A 16871-nucleotide genomic window follows, 5' to 3' on the forward strand; every position below is an offset into this window, starting at 1 on the left:
AGAAAAACTCCTGATCTATCAAAATGCTGTGCCTTTTGTCGAAAACTTTTTGTTTCAGCAGTGATTAATAATTCTCTACTTGTGATTTTTTTTGCATCCATCAGACTAATTATCAGGAGGGCAGAACCATGCCCATTTCGTTCACAACTATTTAACACATTTAAGATGCTCAGTGAACATGGAATGCATAGGGAAAAAAACACTCAGAATTCGTAATAAAGGGGAAGAGGCTCCATTTAGAACCCTCTGAAAAACAGACCTCTCTCTTACCTTGTGATCTGTTCTTGGATAGCTTCAGTGTTGGCCTCTGCAAAAAGGTAGAGCATGGTGCAGCTGAAGTAGTGAGTGTGGCTATTTGGGTACCGCAGCTGATTTGCAATTGCATTCAAGAAGAGATACCGACCTAGATATTAAGAAAACCCAGCTTAGCGAGAATTTGCTCTGAAAGGCCAATGTGAGAAGACAAATCACATTCTGACTGGATGGATTTGCATTTCTGATATAGGTTCTCAAATTATCCTTTGGTTTCAACCAGCGGTGCTCAGGGCCCTAGAGTTCATTTCTGTGGGTTTTATTTCACTATTTTTCACATTAAAAAAATTGTAGTTAAAAAAATTAGTCTATTTAAAAATAAGAGACCTACTGCATATTAATATAACCTGTTAATAAAAAATTTAAGTATTTCCTCCCAAGAAACTTAAGAGAAGAATGTCACTGTTTCACATTCTGCTGGATTCTCATTTCTGCCCTTATGTTCAATCTGTTCCAGTATGGTTATTTCATGTGGCCTCTGGAAACAGTCACTGTACACTTGTGACAACATGAGTGTGAAAAAAAGCAAATGTCTTTTTATTATTAAAATAGTTTTAACCACACAGCCCTTTTTCTTTTTTAAAAAATATTTATTATATATTTATTTTGGCTGCACTGGGCCTTAGTTGCGGCATGCATGCGGGATCTAGTTCCCCAACCCAGGATCAAACCAGGGCCCCCTGCATTGGAAGCGTGGAGTCTTACCCACTGGACCACCAAGGAAGTCCCTCACGACCCTTCTATAAGGGTCTTGGGGATAATCCACTAAGGGTTCCCAGACTATACTTGGAGAAATGCTAGTTTAAACTTTATTGGAATAAGTATTAATTGGATTTGGTTGTCTCCCTCTGCTTGATATTACTGAGGTTTGTAAGGCCATCACAGTGAGCTTTAACACTAAAAGGCTATCCACTTTTTTTGTTGGGCTCTGGACATAATGGAATTCATTTGTGTTAAATCTTGATTTTAAGCTGCCTCAAACCCCCTCCTACAAATAGGCAAGTAGTATATACTCAAAATTAGCCTCTCAAAAATCCATAGTGAAGTTAAAAAAAGTAGGCATCCTCCTAAAGTGTATGCGTGTTAGGCTGAGCAGCACTATATCGTTGGTCACCATCTACTATACAGAACACCAAAATTGGTAGTTCAACCAAGCAAGATGCAAACCTACAACAGGATTATACTGTGAACTTTTTTGCAGAGCAGGTAGGGGAAGTTCTATTCATTAATCTTTACACATTTAATATTTAACATATTGCCTGGCAAAGAGGCATCAGTAAATGTTGGGATAAAAGGCAGGCTAACAAAAAAAGTAACATGAGCCTATTTTTAAAGAGAGGCTAGTAAAAAGAACATGTTTATTTTCACACTAAAAAAGAAAAATGCTACAATCATACATACTGAAATATTAACTGATGTGGTAAGGATTCTGGATGATTTTTTTCCTTTATGCTTTGCTGTGTCTTCTGCATTGAGCAAATACTATCGAATTCAAGATAAAATAACCAGCCAGACCCATAACCATATTGACAGAACATTCTCTATTGTGGCTTAAAGTATTTTTGGGACCAGACTGTGACAAAAAGTGCACAAATCTTGACTCTGAGAACTAGCTGGCTTCACTCACCTTCAGTGTCCAAGTCCACAGCCAGGTTCTGGAAGATGTCCATGTGAGCAGAGTGGGTGATCGTGCTCATTGAAGGTGTGCTGCCCTTGTTGTGGATGTGTGCAATTGCCTGAGTCCCTACATAGAGCACCAGTGCATTAATGAGCTGGAGGTTGTAGCGATTACCAGGCTCATTGGATACCTAAATGAACAAAACAGAAAGCTCCTGACTTACTGTCACAGAGGACTTAGGCATCGGATTTAGGCACCAATATTTCTAAGAACCCTTTTTATGCCTTTCATAGAAAAGCTGAACTGTTCCCAATATCCTCTGTGACTTAAATTTTAGAAATCTGCTTGAATTTGTGAGGTTATTTAACAAATACACACTTGCACAAGGGTAGTTGTGTCAACAGAAATGGGATTTCCCTTGGGAAACCAAAGCTTTGACAGTTACCAGCACAAAAATAAAGTTTATAAAGTCAAAATTTGCACTATCTCACTTATAAAAAAGATTTGGAGAGGGGAAAAATGTGGTTTCTTGGTATGGAAAAATAATACAGCCTCAATCAATTTGTGTACAGCAAATTGAACCAGAATCCATTTACTTAGAAGAGTCTTGGAGCAGGGGATGGTTATCAGCAATCTTTTCTTACAGAAAACCAGTCCATTCCCTGGCTGCCTCTTCCAAGGCTATATAGCTTGTCACTGGTAAAATGTATAATCCAGTTAATCTCATCCAACCATTAAAAATGACAATGTGCTTTAAAACCTTTAAAGCAGGTTGAAAAGACTAACTTACAAGAGACCATGCATAGGACTGTGTGTACAAAGTGAAAGACACAACCAAGAGTTTAAGTCAAACCACTAACCTGTAGGTTGCTCCGCAGATCAGACAGAAAAGTGACAGGTGATCGAGTTTTAAGATAGGAATCCAAATCCTTTTTGAACTGGGGTGGCATCACCCCAGTAAAATTGGTGAGAATCCGGGGTGCAATGTTAATTTCACTCAACATATCCACCTGCCACAAACAAATACAAGAATCATAATCAGAAGCATCTGTAGGCCTTAACAGCAAACTGTATCTATGCTAGAAAGTAGCTGGATTGTTTTTCTAAAGTTATACACTTTACATCTTGAAGAGTAATCAATATTTTAAGAAATTTTTATTGAAGTACAGCACAATGTTGTGTTAATTTCTGCTGTACAGCAAAGTGTTATTACTCATCTTTAATTAGAAGAAATAGATTCTTCTAATTAAAGGTACCCATATACAAAATGATAGTAATCTCTCATTCTATACTATTTTCTCATTCTTAAAATAAGGCATGATAGGTACCTTTTGTAGAGAAGTCTAGTTGATACCACTAATTGTGTTTTTCCTGGAATTCGATTTCAAAACAAGAGTACAGAATGAGATTCCTTGCTCACCAAGAGCCCTAGTCTTTGAAAAGATGCCCCAAGCTGAACAAGACATTGTACTTGCTACTTTAAAAAAAAATGCATGTGAAAAGATTAAAAAAACATACATAAAAATTACAATAGCCATGTCAGGGTGGTATGATTTTTAAAACAGTCCCTTCTCTCCTGATAATTTAAACAAAACACAAGTACACAAATCCAAAACACCTGTGAAATATGACATTACAAGTGTCTATTCTGCAGTTCGGTGCCACTGGGGCCACCCAGCAAATGACTGGCGCAATACCTAGGTTGAGGTTCTGTAAATATAGCTAAATTTAATATCAAAACTGAAAACAGCAACTAGACAAATACTGTGAATCAATATTCAGCAGCAGTATCATACTTTATCAGGCTTAATAACATGACAGCTTCCCGCAAAGAGCACCCTTACCCAACAACTTGTAGGTGTGTGTGCTGGGGACAGCAAATACCCCACTTACTAGAGAAAGGACTAAAATACTAAGATGTAACTTGCTTTTCCTTGAACTGTTTAGAACTTTACCTTCAGATTAGGAGTGAATGGGTCTGGGAGCCTCATGTTTCTTGGAAAGGCACTCAGAATCAGATTTCTTAGCTGGATACAATTAGGTGGGATCACGTCACAGAATCCATAATGGTAATCACAAAGGAACTCAGGGAAATCATGCAAAAGAACCAGCAGCACTCTTAAAGTGCCCTATATTTTAAAAACAAGAAAAACATTGGCTGTTTCTACATTAAGTAAGAAAATGGGAGTAGCATTTTTACTATTATGAATTTGAAGTAAAAAAAAAAAGTTTTCTTTTTAAGTGTAAATGTAAAAGCCAGAATTAATGGCTTCTTGGGCAGGAGGCAGGCACGTGCAAAACAGAATGCAATTTGAGATGGGCAAAGATTTCTTACCCAAGACACAAAAAGCAACATATAATAAAAGAAGAAAACTGGTAATTTTGACTACATTAAATTTAAAGCTTCTATCCCTCAAAAGACACATTACTTTTAAAGGAGTGAAAAGGCAAGCCACAAGAGTAGATGTTTGAATATACATCAACAAAGGGCTTACATCCAGAATACATAAAGAATCCCTGTTAAAATAAATAAGAAAAACCCAGATAATCCAATAGGAATATGAGCTGGAAGAACATCACAAAAGGAGGATACCCAAATGGCCACAAAAATCTCATTAAGAACTGAAGGAAATGCAAATTAAATCCACAATGAGATCCTACTGCACAACTGACAAAATGACTAAAACGGAAAACAATTTCAAGTATGGTAAGGATGGGAAGAAATAGTAATTCTAATGTGCTTCTGGAAGAGTTAACTGGTATACACATATATGAACGTATGAATGCCTTATGATCAAGTACTGGTTATGCAAATATGTTTGATTTTTGTACTTTTCTGAATATATGTTCTACTTTAAAAGCTTAATGATAGAGACATCCCTGGTGGTGCAGTGGTTAAGAATCCGCCTGCCAATGCAGGGGACCCGGGTTTGAACCCTGGTCTGGGAAGATCCCACATGCCGCAGATCAACTAAGCCCATGCGCCATAACCATGGAGCCTGCGCTCTACAGCCCACAAGCCACAACTACTGAAGCCCGTGCACCGCAACGAAGAGTAGCCCCTGCTTGACACAACTAGGGAAAGCCCATGCAGCAATGGAGATCCAACACAGCCAAAAATAAACAAATATATATATATATATATATATAGCTTAATGATAAAAACAAACGTTAGACCTCATATTCCCAGCTGAAGTGTTTGTTTTTAACTGCTTTAAGTGTTAAGTTTTAATTATTTTAATTTTAGAACTCCAAATTAATTACCTTGTAAAGGATTTGCATAGGTTTGGTGAGTTCCACATTTCTAAGGAAAGGCGCTAAATATTTGAATAAATCAATCAGTAGCTGTGCATACATAGGCCATCCCTGAAAGAAAGAAATGTATGAGTCATAATTATCCTCAGTCAGCTGTCGTCCTGCCACCAAAACCGTTGCCCAAGCAGCTACACTGTGACTTTATTATCTTTTCATATAGCTAGAGAATATGGACATTAGCACCTCTCTTAAAGACTGACTGGCCCGAGAAAGGAATAAGCAAAATTATGGAGATAATGGGGAATGATATTTGAAACAAACTGGCTCCAGAAACTCCAGGATATATAGGTCCTTGCGCCTGTAGCAACATTTTAAATAGGGGGAGGAACTTTCAGACAGAACACAAAACACGTAGCCAACTGAGAAACTTGGGTCTGTTTTCTTAATTTCTTTTAAGTCCTGGATCTCAAACATTTATTTTCCCACTCCCAATTCCTCAACTCCTGGCAAATAACCTCATCCAATTTACAACATGAATCCTCTATTTTCACCCAAACTTGGCCTCCTCACCATATCCCAATTATAACAATTATGTTCATTTTGAAGTAGTTTTTATTCAATATATTTTCCCTCCTCCTGGAATGCACTTATTTGTCAAACAAAATGAAATCCGTTCAAGGATTATTTCACTTTCTTTTTTACTAAACACACAGTATAGTTACAGTCTCCTGATCTGAAGGGTCAATCAAGGGTACTTCCTGGAGTACTCATTTGCCATTTAATTGCAAGATGGGAGAGAAACTTCTCATCACAGTTAAGACTAAAAACTCTTTACTCAAATTTGATCTGAATTTTTCAGATACAGTAGAGACGAGTGGTCCTCAACCCTGAATGTGAGAGCCTTTAGTATTTAGAGAACCTGTAAAACTGGCAGGTTTCTGAGTTCCATTACTCGGAGTTTTACATAGCTGTCTACAGAGGTGCTCTAAGGTTTCAACTTTTTTTGAAAATCCCTTAAGAGATTGACATAAGGAGACTCACAACAACTTGGAGAAGCAGTACCCTAATCATTGAGGAATGGCTTTCAGGCAGAGGCAGTCAAGTACTTGTTAGAGCCTTTCTCCACGACTTGACTCCACATTAAATATAAGAACTCCCAACTAAGCCTGAAAGAAGTACAATGACTACTGAATGACTAAGAGTGCTAATAAGTCCCAGGTAGTTACAGTCGTCATCTGTAGGAGATAAACTGCAGCCACACCTTCTGCTGTGGCGTATGTGCCAGCATTCTTGCAATAAATATCCGATGGGAGATCAGTTCAAGCCAAGCATACACAAAGCCAGGAGCTTTGGTAGGCCTCAAGATGTGGAATGTGTTGCTGAAAGAAGAAAACCTTAGTCAGAAGCACAAGCTTAGATATGGTTAAAACAAAACAAAACAAAACACATGAATATAATTAAGTGGACAACATGTAAGCTGCATTATGAATCAACATGCCTCAAATCCACGAAGTTCTACTTCTCAAATTTTACTACACTACAACAGCAATCCTTAACAGGAAATCCTTAACAGTATTATATTCAACAATACTCACCAGAAAGCTGTAAGTGTCTGGAAATTAATGGTTTCCAATACATGCTCAGGTGCATTGAGTTCCAAGAGCAGCATGATAAAAATTCGATGGTAGGGAAGCTGCTGAAATTCACTCTGCCGAACATCATGATCCTGCAGGAGAACTCCCACTACTATACCAAGGACCTATAGAGCACACAGATTATAGAGCTTGTAAATCACGAAGATAATTCATTTACCACTGTCTAGCCATGCTTTTTTACCTTGCATCGTTATGCCCCACATGAAAGGAAATATAAAATTACATACTGGTAGCCAAAGGGACCATGCATTGGGGTTTGATTTGCCCTACAGAATTTTGCATGGTTTCTTTGAATCTCCATACCCCTGTATATGGAAGTATGCTAGACATATATACTTTCCACAAGTTTTTCTAAAGCTCTAGAAATCAGCATGGTACATCATATTTTATCATGTTAACACAATCAACCTAATTTTTCTGGTCTGACATAAAGGTGACAAGAGGCAAATGATTTATCCTTCTCTTGGCATTTAGTAGATGGAAGGTCAGGTATGCTATTAGGTTGCAGAAATATTTAAGAACTATCCTGCATTCCACTTGATTTTATCACTGAAGAGTGGGGGATGTATGTGAACCCATTTGTAATTATCCGAGACCAAGCTCTAAGTTCATTTTTGCACTATCTTAACATTCAAATTTCCAGCAATTCCACTGCATAAATCAAACAGAAATTCTGCTTTGTTCCTTTTCAGAAAAATCAAGAAAACTGCAATGTCACTCATGGTATTTGAGTTACCAATTTTTGTTTAGCAATGGACATGTCTAGCCATCTCACTCACAGTGATTCTGTACATGGGGGCAAATCTCATACTACCTAAATACTTTCTAGTGTACTCATTACTAAACATTAACATACTGAAAATACGTTATATGTTTTTGTTTTGTTTTAGGGGAGGGGTGTCTTTCAGTTAAGGCACCATACTCTTCCTCTAAAATTCGGTGATTATATTTACATATTATCTATGAATTTAATATCTGGACAGAAAAGGGGATATTACAAAATGTTTTGAGAGCCCTGTAGGGTTAAGAGCCATTGATACAGACTTCAAGTGTGCAAAGACTAAGGCAAGAAAGGATTTCAGACCTTATTCAGCAGATTAATCTTTGTGACAGTGTTGGTGGCCTCCCCTGAGTGCTTTACTAGCAGTGCAATGAGTCGGACAAAGGCATCCAGGTTGTGATAGCACTTGGCTCGGATCATGGTGGGATTAGCAGCAGGATTGTGCTGCTGCTCTGCCTGAGCACGGTAACTGATTTCAACACACATTTCAGTACACAGACGAAAGAACCTTGTTATGAGGTCATCAGTCTTCAGGATTCCTTGCTGGTGCATCTACCAAGGGAACAAAAACATTACAAGGCACAATGAGATAATACACACGAATAAAATTTTAATTTTCATGTCAGAAGTATTCTTTCATTCAATCCTATTGTCACATTTCTGATTCTTACTTTGTAAAAAAAAAAAGGGGGGGGGGTCATGAAAATGACTTTTACATTAAGGATCCATGACACATTTCCTTCAGTTTTAAGTTTGATGGGAGTTGAGAGATAATAACATGGCAATTTTTAACAGCAGTCCATAGCCAATAATTTCAAAAGTTAATTATGCAAATTAAACCAACTTTTAATAAACCATTAAGTCATATTAAGACTTTCTGGTCAATGTGTATTTCTCCCAAGTAAGAGATTAAGTTACATATATTTTAGTTTCTCACATAATTTCTTCTAATAACAACAAAGTTCTTGAAACTCCAACTAGCTGCACTAGGAAAATCAAATAATTTATACAGTAAGTAAGTACCAAAGCAAAATGCTCACAGATCATACCTGGCTATTTTAATGTAAATTAAGATAAAGTAGAAAGGGCAAGTTTACTTAAAAGAAAGGATAAAATACAAATTTTATGACATATGATTTGGAAGTGGAGCAGAGAAGTTATTTCGCTAGTATGAAAGAAGAAAAAGAAAGAGTAACAAGCGTTAAGGCTGCAGAGGGAGGAGGTCAGTGCTGAAACCAAGCCCAGAATGAAAACTTGACCATTATCTTGGAAACTTTAAAACAATTTAAATGTCCCTTGATAAGCAATAAATAACACAGCTGAATTGACAATAATATACCCTAGGAAAAACAGAAGGCCAGCAAAGGGACGTTTGTACAATGAAATCTGAAAAACTAAGCAGGGGGAGAAGAAATGAGGATGGACTGCTATGATCAAGAAGGAGCAGAAAAGGAAAAAAGGAATTCTCAAAAGGATTCAAAAGAGAATAGAAAAGTATAATACATTATCTTTTTCAAATGGAGAGAACAAGAGCAAATAAGCCAACAAGAGAGCTGAGACAGGTGCCACATCCATACCCATGAAATATCAATGACCACAAAAACCAATTGATTTGAAATTCCTCTATCCAAATCAGAAATCAAACTGTAAGTATACAGTAACAGCTTTTCAATAGGGTATGTTTTTATAATTCCCTCGATTCTTTTAAGGGAGAAACTTACTTAGTATGATTTACTAAGAAATTAGTCATCTTGAAAAGTAAATCCAATTCCTGACAACTTCTAAAATTCAAATCAGCTCTTCCACATTCAATTGTCATTTATCTGATAATAGATCTAATTTGCATCTTTCTTTGGTGGCACACCTAAGCTTTGGTCTCAGTTTGAAGAAATACAATGGTCGAACTGCAGAAATAAGCTATTTTAGGTAGATAAGGTACTTAATTTAGAAAATAAAATAAAAATCTCCACCATTTAAATACTTAAGGTTTTTTGGTTGTGTTTTATTTTACTTCTAAATTAAAAAAAAAAATTTTTTTTTTTTTTGGCTGTATCTCAGGGCTTGCAGGATTCTTAGTTCCCTCAACCAGGGACTGAACCCAGGCCACTGCAGTGAAAGCACCAAATCCTAACCACTAGACCACCAGGGTACTCATTATTTTACTTTTTAAACATGGGCTATTATAAGAACTGTACAGATTAGCCCGTATCCCATCACTGCTGATTATCAAACTGGTAAAATTACTATATACATTTGGCAGTTTCATTATTCATTACCTGACCCATTGTACTTTGTAGCTGTGACAACTGAAATCGGACAAAAAGAACTAAAGGGGATGGGAAATGTTGACTTTACTGCTTAGTGACCAATGATGGGAAAATAAATAGTATCAATTTAACAGTAATGATGGTGACATTTTTGGTTTACATGAGTATGGAGGTAACTGACCACAGGTACATAATACTGAGCTTTAATATTGGAGGCATCACACCCTACTTATGTTGAATAAAAAGCACCTTTCTTTCCAAAAGCTCTACCTGTCCAACAAACGCAGAGAAAGCTTTGGTACTGTCACGACCAGCTGCTGCTGAATGGTAGAGATTCACCCATTCCCTCAGAAGATACTCTGCCTTCTCCCTCAGGCCTGGAGGATCATCATACTCTGAGGCTTGAGAGATCCCAGAATGCATCATAAAGTTAGGGCCTCCATGAGCACGATCAATCATTGCTTCATAGTTGGATCGCACTACTTCCATCAGCTGGGGCAATCTAGTACAATAAATCCAGAATGAAAATCAGTCTATTCATGGCTGTGATTTCACAGACATACAAGTTGGACAATTTGTTTATTTAAGAGAGACCACAAGAGTGATGATAATTTTACCATTCCCATATTTAAACAAAACTATCCTCGGTTTCTTCATATCTGTTTACTCATGAGGACATAATGTGCAAATGACTGACTTAAGTCACTTCTTGACAACAAAACGATGCCCAATGAAATGGAGCTGATGTTCGTGGTCAAAAAATTATTCACTGCATGCCCACTATGTGCCATGCTTTGTGTTATTCATCTTAATTCTCAACAGTTCTTCAAGATATTATTTCCATTTTATACAAGAAACAGGCTTAGGGAGGGTAAGTCGACTTGCCTAAAATCAGATTTTAAGCAGCAGAGCCAGGCCTTAAACAGAGGACTCTTGACACCAAATCTAGTGCTGTATGTACTGCTCTACAGCAAGAAGGCTTGGCAGCTAGTCAAGCTTTCATATCTCAAGGGACAATATTAGGCCTCACCAAAGCTTACCATATGTGGTAGGTAAAGCAGTTATATAACAGGTAACGTTACTAAGTCTATACAGTCATTTCTTAAGCTCTTAAAGACTGCTGAATACACAAGAATCCCAAAGCATTTCCTTCTCACCCTTCAGGAGCATTGCCTCTGGAGTGAGCATTAATCCTCATGAGGGTTTCAATGGTGTGGAACAGATCTGCCTCAGTAACATGGGCAACACTCCTTTCATCCACCAGCAGGATTTTTACCAATTGCATAGCAAATGCCACAGCCATGTAGTTTAAACCATTCTCCATTGACTGGAAACACAGAAAGCACAACGTAAGAAAGACAGCACTTACAGCAAACACACTTCTGAACTACCAGAGGTCACTTTTCCTGTTTAATTCCTTCCATACCTGAGCTAGGTGAAGATCATACTGTTGCATATTGACCAAATGATTGCGAATTAGCAACTCCACTGCCTCCACATTATATTTATATTCATCCCGACACTCAATTAGGCACCTAGAAAAGTCAGTATTTCTTTATTCATAAAGTCTTAACCATACTATATATCAGGTAAAATAAAGAGCCCATTTTATTAAATGGTAACTTGTTCCAAATTAAGGATGCCTTGAGAACCAACTAAAAATCAGTTTTCAAGATTCAAAATAACCAGTAAAGAAGTAGAACAGACGACCCAGTGTTAAAACACAAGTTTTGTTCTCGAAGTCTAGAAAACAAAGCATTCCATTTAAAACATTATTTATTTATGAACATCACTTCTATGAAATCACTGAAACCTTTTAAAATCCACGATCTATCATTTATTCCCCAAAACAAGGTACTGGTTTTCTGTATCCATCATGGGCACCAAACAGAAAAAGAACAAACATTCAACAATTCTCAGTATTTAGGGTCATGTATGTGAGAAAGCAGTTCACTAAATATTACTCTTCTAAGATGGCTACTGACCTTGTGATCTGTTTGTTACACCATGGAGACCCATACGCCCGGCCATCTTGAAGAGCTTTTAAGACCAAGAGGTGGCACTCTCTGTAGCGAAGCAGGAGGTCAGCATCAGCACCACTGGTGGCATCTAGTAAGCCCTCTACAGCCTATGGAAGAAAAAAAGTGTTCAGATCCATGGAAAATACAGTATTCAGCCCAATTATCAAACTCAATAACCAAACCTTAATGCAAAGTACAACATACCTTCTAAAGCCACAAGTTAACAATCTCTCCATTCACTAAAATCCCTTTCACTTGCCTAACACACACACTCTCTGAGTTCTTTGTAGTCCATGCTTAGTGCTCTTCCCTGTCAAGAAAGGTGACACTGTCCCTACACAGTAATAACCTAATGCTGCCCCATACCCTACCCCTTACCCAAGTACTTGGATCAACTGTCCCTCAAAATCTAAAGGGCTATCTTTCAAAGTTTCTTAAATAATAATTCCAGAAAATCTTACCTTTATGGAAAAAAGAGAAGATTTCACACTTTACTGTTGTAACTATTTACAACACTCTACTCTGGAGAAAATCATCTGCTTATTACAGAACACAACTTGCTTTATATTAATTTTTAAAATTTTAAGCATAACTTAAGTAGATAATGGTGCAGGTCACTAGATATTTACAAACCTAGTTTCTTCTAAAATTAACAGTTTAAGAACTAACCTTCTGGAGCAATCCAAGAGCAGCTATGGCATCCCGAGAGTTTCGAGATAATACTACAACCTCCAAAAGACTTCTAAGAGCCTGAGCTTGGGGGTTCATGGCCAAAGTTGGTGGGATGGCGTGAAGGTGCTGCTCCAGTTCTGTAATGCACTTATCATAAATCTGAGCTACGTCATCTGTTGCCCAAGCTTGCTGTTTTGGAGGAAATAACCAAAAAAGGAGAGGGGAGAAAGAAAAAAAAAAAAAAAAAAAAAGAGGAAAAAAATTAAAGATTTTCCACTGGCACAGGTAGCAATTTAAATGTCTATTGGGGGGCTTCCCTGGTGGTGCAGTGGTTAAGAATCCGTCTGCCAACGCAGGGGATACGCGTTCCAGCCCTGGCCCAGGAAGATCCCACATGCCGCGGAGCAACTAAGCCCATGCGCCACAACTACTGAAGCCCGTGCGCCTAGAGCCCATGCTCTGCAACGAGAAGCCACTGCAATGAGAAGCCCGCACACCGCAACGAAGAGCAGCCCCCGCTCGCCGCAACCAGAGAAAAGCCCACGTGCAGCAACGAAGACCCAACGCAGCCAAAAATAAAATAAATAAAAATTAAAAAAAAAAAAAGTCTACTGGGGGACTTCCCTGGTGGTCCAGTGATAAAGAATCCGCCTTCCAATGCAGGGGGAAAGGGTTCGATCCCTGGTCAGGGAAATAAGATCCCTCATGCCATGGAGCAACTAAGCCTGCATGCCACAACTACTGAGCCCACGAGCCTTAACGAGAGAGCCCGTGTGCTGCAACTACAGAGCCCACGTGCCCCGGAGCATGTGCACCACAACTAGAGAGAGTATCCACACGCCACAACGAAGAGCCCGTGCCGCAATTAAAGATCCCGCGAGCCGCAACTAAGACCTGACGCAGCCAAAAAAAATAAATATATTTTTTAAAAAGTCTATTGGTATATTAACTACCCTATTTTTTTTTCTCTCTCTCCTTTTTCATCAAAACATGGAGGGGCTCTTCCATTCCCCTTCCTGAACTGTTTGGTCTTGATGCCACTAAGTGGTGCAGTGCAAAGCAAGCACTGGTGGGGGTGTGTTTTGTTTACTTGATAGTGGAAAGCCTTGCAGACACCAATACAATCAAGTGATGAAAGAGCATGATAAATAATGGGAAAGGCTGAGAGCAGCACCACTTGTAGCATCTAATCTGCAGCCTATGAAAGTATATAATCCAAACCATGGAAAATATAGTATTCGGGCCAACTGTCAAAACCTAATAGGACAGAATAAGAACACAGAATCATTTCTGTGGTATTACTATCAAAGATGTACTACCTGAATCTATTCCTGAGAACATATTGTACAAACCCAAATCAGGTTATTCTATAAAATCACTGGCCTGTAATCAAAGTGGAAGGCCATGGGAAGATGAGAAAAGGAGCTGGAGTAGACTGACCTGTGGGAAAAAATTTAAATATAACAACTAAATGAAATGTGTGGTTCTTTTTTTTTGGGGGGGGGGGGTGCGCCACACAGCTTTCGGGATCTTAGTTCCCTGACCAGGGATTGAACCCAGGCCCCCGCAGTACAAGTACAGAGTCCTATCCACTGGACCGCCAGGGAATTCCCTGAAATGCGTGATTCTGATTTAGGTCCTTTTACTACAAAAAAAGAATACTGGGACACTTGGTAAAACGTGAATTAGGTCTAAGGATTAGATGATACTAAGGTATCAGTGTTAACTTCCTGATTTCAATGGTTATACAATGGTCACACAGAAAAACGTCTTTGTAGGAAACACAGACCAAAGAATTCAAGAGACTGGGCCATCAAGATCAGCACCTATGTTCAAATGGTTCAAAAGGAAAATGTTTCCCCTTACATTTTCAACTTTTGTTTAAATACCATTTCAAATTTTTAGGAAACGTTTTTACAAAGAACAGGGGAAGCCATGAGGTCACCACGTAAATTCCTTTAGTTAGGCCAAACATGAAAGTTAAATCAACTTCATGGAGTTAAAAAAATTCCCGAATGCCATGCTGATGTGATACAAAGAATATCTATACAACTCAACAACCGTGGGTAATCTTCTTCCCTATAACTTAAGCTCCCGGGAACCAGTGATAGATTAACTGACAAAAAACATTCAAATTAAACTGTAAATTACTCAATTTAATCCAAGACGAGTATTTACCTTCATGGGCTGAGCTAAAAATCCTGTGGGCTGACTTAAATCATTTGTAGGCAAGAAGCCAGGCACGTTGCGCGCAAACTCTTCATAAACAGCCAGCTGCTTTGGGTCCACACCACCAACCTTGGAAGAAGAAAACTTACTTTAACAAGATCCTCTTCACAATCAAGGGAAACCTTTTTATCAAAGTGGAAATTTTGCATGGGAGTAAGCACAGGGGTTCTGAGAAGGGACACAGGAGTCATTACAACATTTAATAGCATGACTGAATATGCATGCATGTGCGTGCACACAGTTCAGTGTTTCCTATTTCCCTGAGACCTGTTAGAGTCACCCTTATTTATAGATTAAGAGCTTTTCCACTGGGAAATGACTCAAGTAGGACCATGCTGCCAGTGCAATTCTCCAGTGCAGCTGGTAAAAATGATAAAATTTCTCAACATCGTCTTCTCACCAACAACCAACTAGCAATAAAAACTCAAGTATCAGAAGGGAAGACCAAGTTGGGAAACAAAAACTAAAAGGCACTTCAATAATGGGGGGGGGCACATCTAAGCTATTTCTATGTCTTCTCCACAGGTAACCTTTAAGTGAAATGAAATGCTTTCTCAGAAACAGCATTTAAACCCCCTATCCTAGTCCTGGTGAGGAGTTAAGCAACAAGAACAGAAAGAAAACAAAGATGGGGCAGGGAGAGACAGAGCCCCCAATTCTCACTTTTAGCCTGATTTGCTCTGGCATCCGCTCAGCTTGGTATGTTAACACAACAGGATCACAGTACCTGCGTCCTTCTTGCCTAGCATGTTTTCTCAGCTCAAATTCCTGCAAACAAAAATAGTCACTGAGGTTCTTGTTATGAGGCACTTTCTTAAATGGAAAAACAAAATACTTAAAAGGCAAATGCTAAACACTTACAGTTGCTAATCTCTTGTCCATCTCAGGGCCTGCTTTTTCTACTGCAGTCTTCTGAATAAAACAGCAAGCTAATTCACAATTGTCCTGAGCTAACTGAGCAGCTGCCTGATCCATCATTTCCCTTTGTTGTGGGGATGCAGTCTATTGGGAGGGGGAGAGACAGAAAAAAATTTAAAGTTTTCTGTGAGTAGATGAAACAGATAGATGGGATAATAGAAAATGCAGTGCTTAGACAAATTAATTTTAGAAGTTTCAACTCTACGTATGACTCATTAGCTGTGACCATGAAATAGTCTAACAATCTTCATCTACAAGATGAAAATACTACTCAACTGGAACATCTTACCAGGTTTCTGTGAAGATGGTGAACACTATGAAAGCAGTAAAGCAGTAAACAAAGGCATTATTAACCATGACATATGAGACCCCAAATTAATAACTGAGTTACCTGAAGAGAGTGTGTGTGTGTGTGTGTGTGCTCACACAGACATACAGAGTCACTTTAAGGTGTTTTGTACTGTTCTACTCCAAAGTACTTTAAATCTAAATTCTTCATGGTAAACAGAATCAAGACTGTTAACTTAGGCAGTTTTAAAAAAAAATCCTTAGTTTCTTTAAACCAGTAAATATCTGGAGTATCTACTATCTGCCAAACACTATTAAGGATATAATAGTGAGCAAAAACAGACACAATGCTTCATCTCACAGAACTTACAGTCTAAAGGGGAGGACATCAAACACATATGGTAACTATTATAATAAGTGGAAATGCTCACTGTTACTAGCAAAGGAAAAGAAACATTTTCAGATAAGCAATGAGTTTTATACAACAACAAGAAAATAATCAACTTACACGAAGGGCTGAGGCAAAACTGTTTTTCAGGTTGGTGGATATGCTCATGAGTAAAGGTTCCCTGCAAGTAATCATAGCCATTCCAGCTGTCAAGTTCCTCATCATGTGATGAGCTGCTATTCGCATTCGAGATTCCTCAGAATCCAGGGCAAAATCTTTCCTGACTATTTGCTCACAAGTAGTCATGGCAATCTTAATTGATCGATCCACTACAGGATGGACCAGCTCCTGGACGGCCCGTTCAATTGCTTGGCGCACACACTGCTTCAACTGTGGATGGGCCTGAAACAAGGGAATCTAGGGAGGAAAAAACAAGTCAACAGCTTGTTTAACTAAGACAATCCAAT

The 16871-nt window shown here is 38.4% G+C and overlaps 1 protein-coding gene across 6 annotated transcripts in view; it reads right to left on the bottom strand.

The window, feature by feature from the left end:
* The window catches only part of CNOT1 (CCR4-NOT transcription complex subunit 1), a 101125-nt gene that overhangs the window by 2262 nt on the left and 81992 nt on the right, over nucleotides 1-16871 (bottom strand). For 3 of the 6 annotated variants that reach the window (XM_067718257.1, XM_067718258.1, XM_067718256.1), the window contains exons 31-47: nucleotides 16525-16821; nucleotides 15672-15812; nucleotides 15474-15578; nucleotides 14760-14879; nucleotides 12579-12770; nucleotides 11874-12016; nucleotides 11315-11423; nucleotides 11046-11215; nucleotides 10159-10390; nucleotides 7925-8173; nucleotides 6781-6944; nucleotides 6447-6564; nucleotides 5195-5296; nucleotides 3886-4059; nucleotides 2791-2940; nucleotides 1940-2120; nucleotides 271-403 (exon numbers count right to left, since the gene is read on the bottom strand). In XM_067718257.1, coding sequence (XP_067574358.1) covers nucleotides 271-403; nucleotides 1940-2120; nucleotides 2791-2940; nucleotides 3886-4059; nucleotides 5195-5296; nucleotides 6447-6564; nucleotides 6781-6944; nucleotides 7925-8173; nucleotides 10159-10390; nucleotides 11046-11215; nucleotides 11315-11423; nucleotides 11874-12016; nucleotides 12579-12770; nucleotides 14760-14879; nucleotides 15474-15578; nucleotides 15672-15812; nucleotides 16525-16821 — 2780 coding nt within the window. Of the gene's footprint in view, nucleotides 1-270; nucleotides 404-1939; nucleotides 2121-2790; nucleotides 2941-3885; nucleotides 4060-5194; nucleotides 5297-6446; nucleotides 6565-6780; nucleotides 6945-7924; nucleotides 8174-10137; nucleotides 10391-11045; nucleotides 11216-11314; nucleotides 11424-11873; nucleotides 12017-12578; nucleotides 12771-14759; nucleotides 14880-15473; nucleotides 15579-15671; nucleotides 15813-16524; nucleotides 16822-16871 lie in introns of all 6 variants that reach the window. The other 3 variants (XM_067718254.1, XM_067718255.1, XM_067718253.1) reach the window with 1 other exon arrangement.

Source organism: Pseudorca crassidens, chromosome 20 (assembly GCF_039906515.1).
Source record: "Pseudorca crassidens isolate mPseCra1 chromosome 20, mPseCra1.hap1, whole genome shotgun sequence".
Taxonomy (NCBI): Eukaryota; Metazoa; Chordata; class Mammalia; order Artiodactyla; family Delphinidae; genus Pseudorca; species Pseudorca crassidens.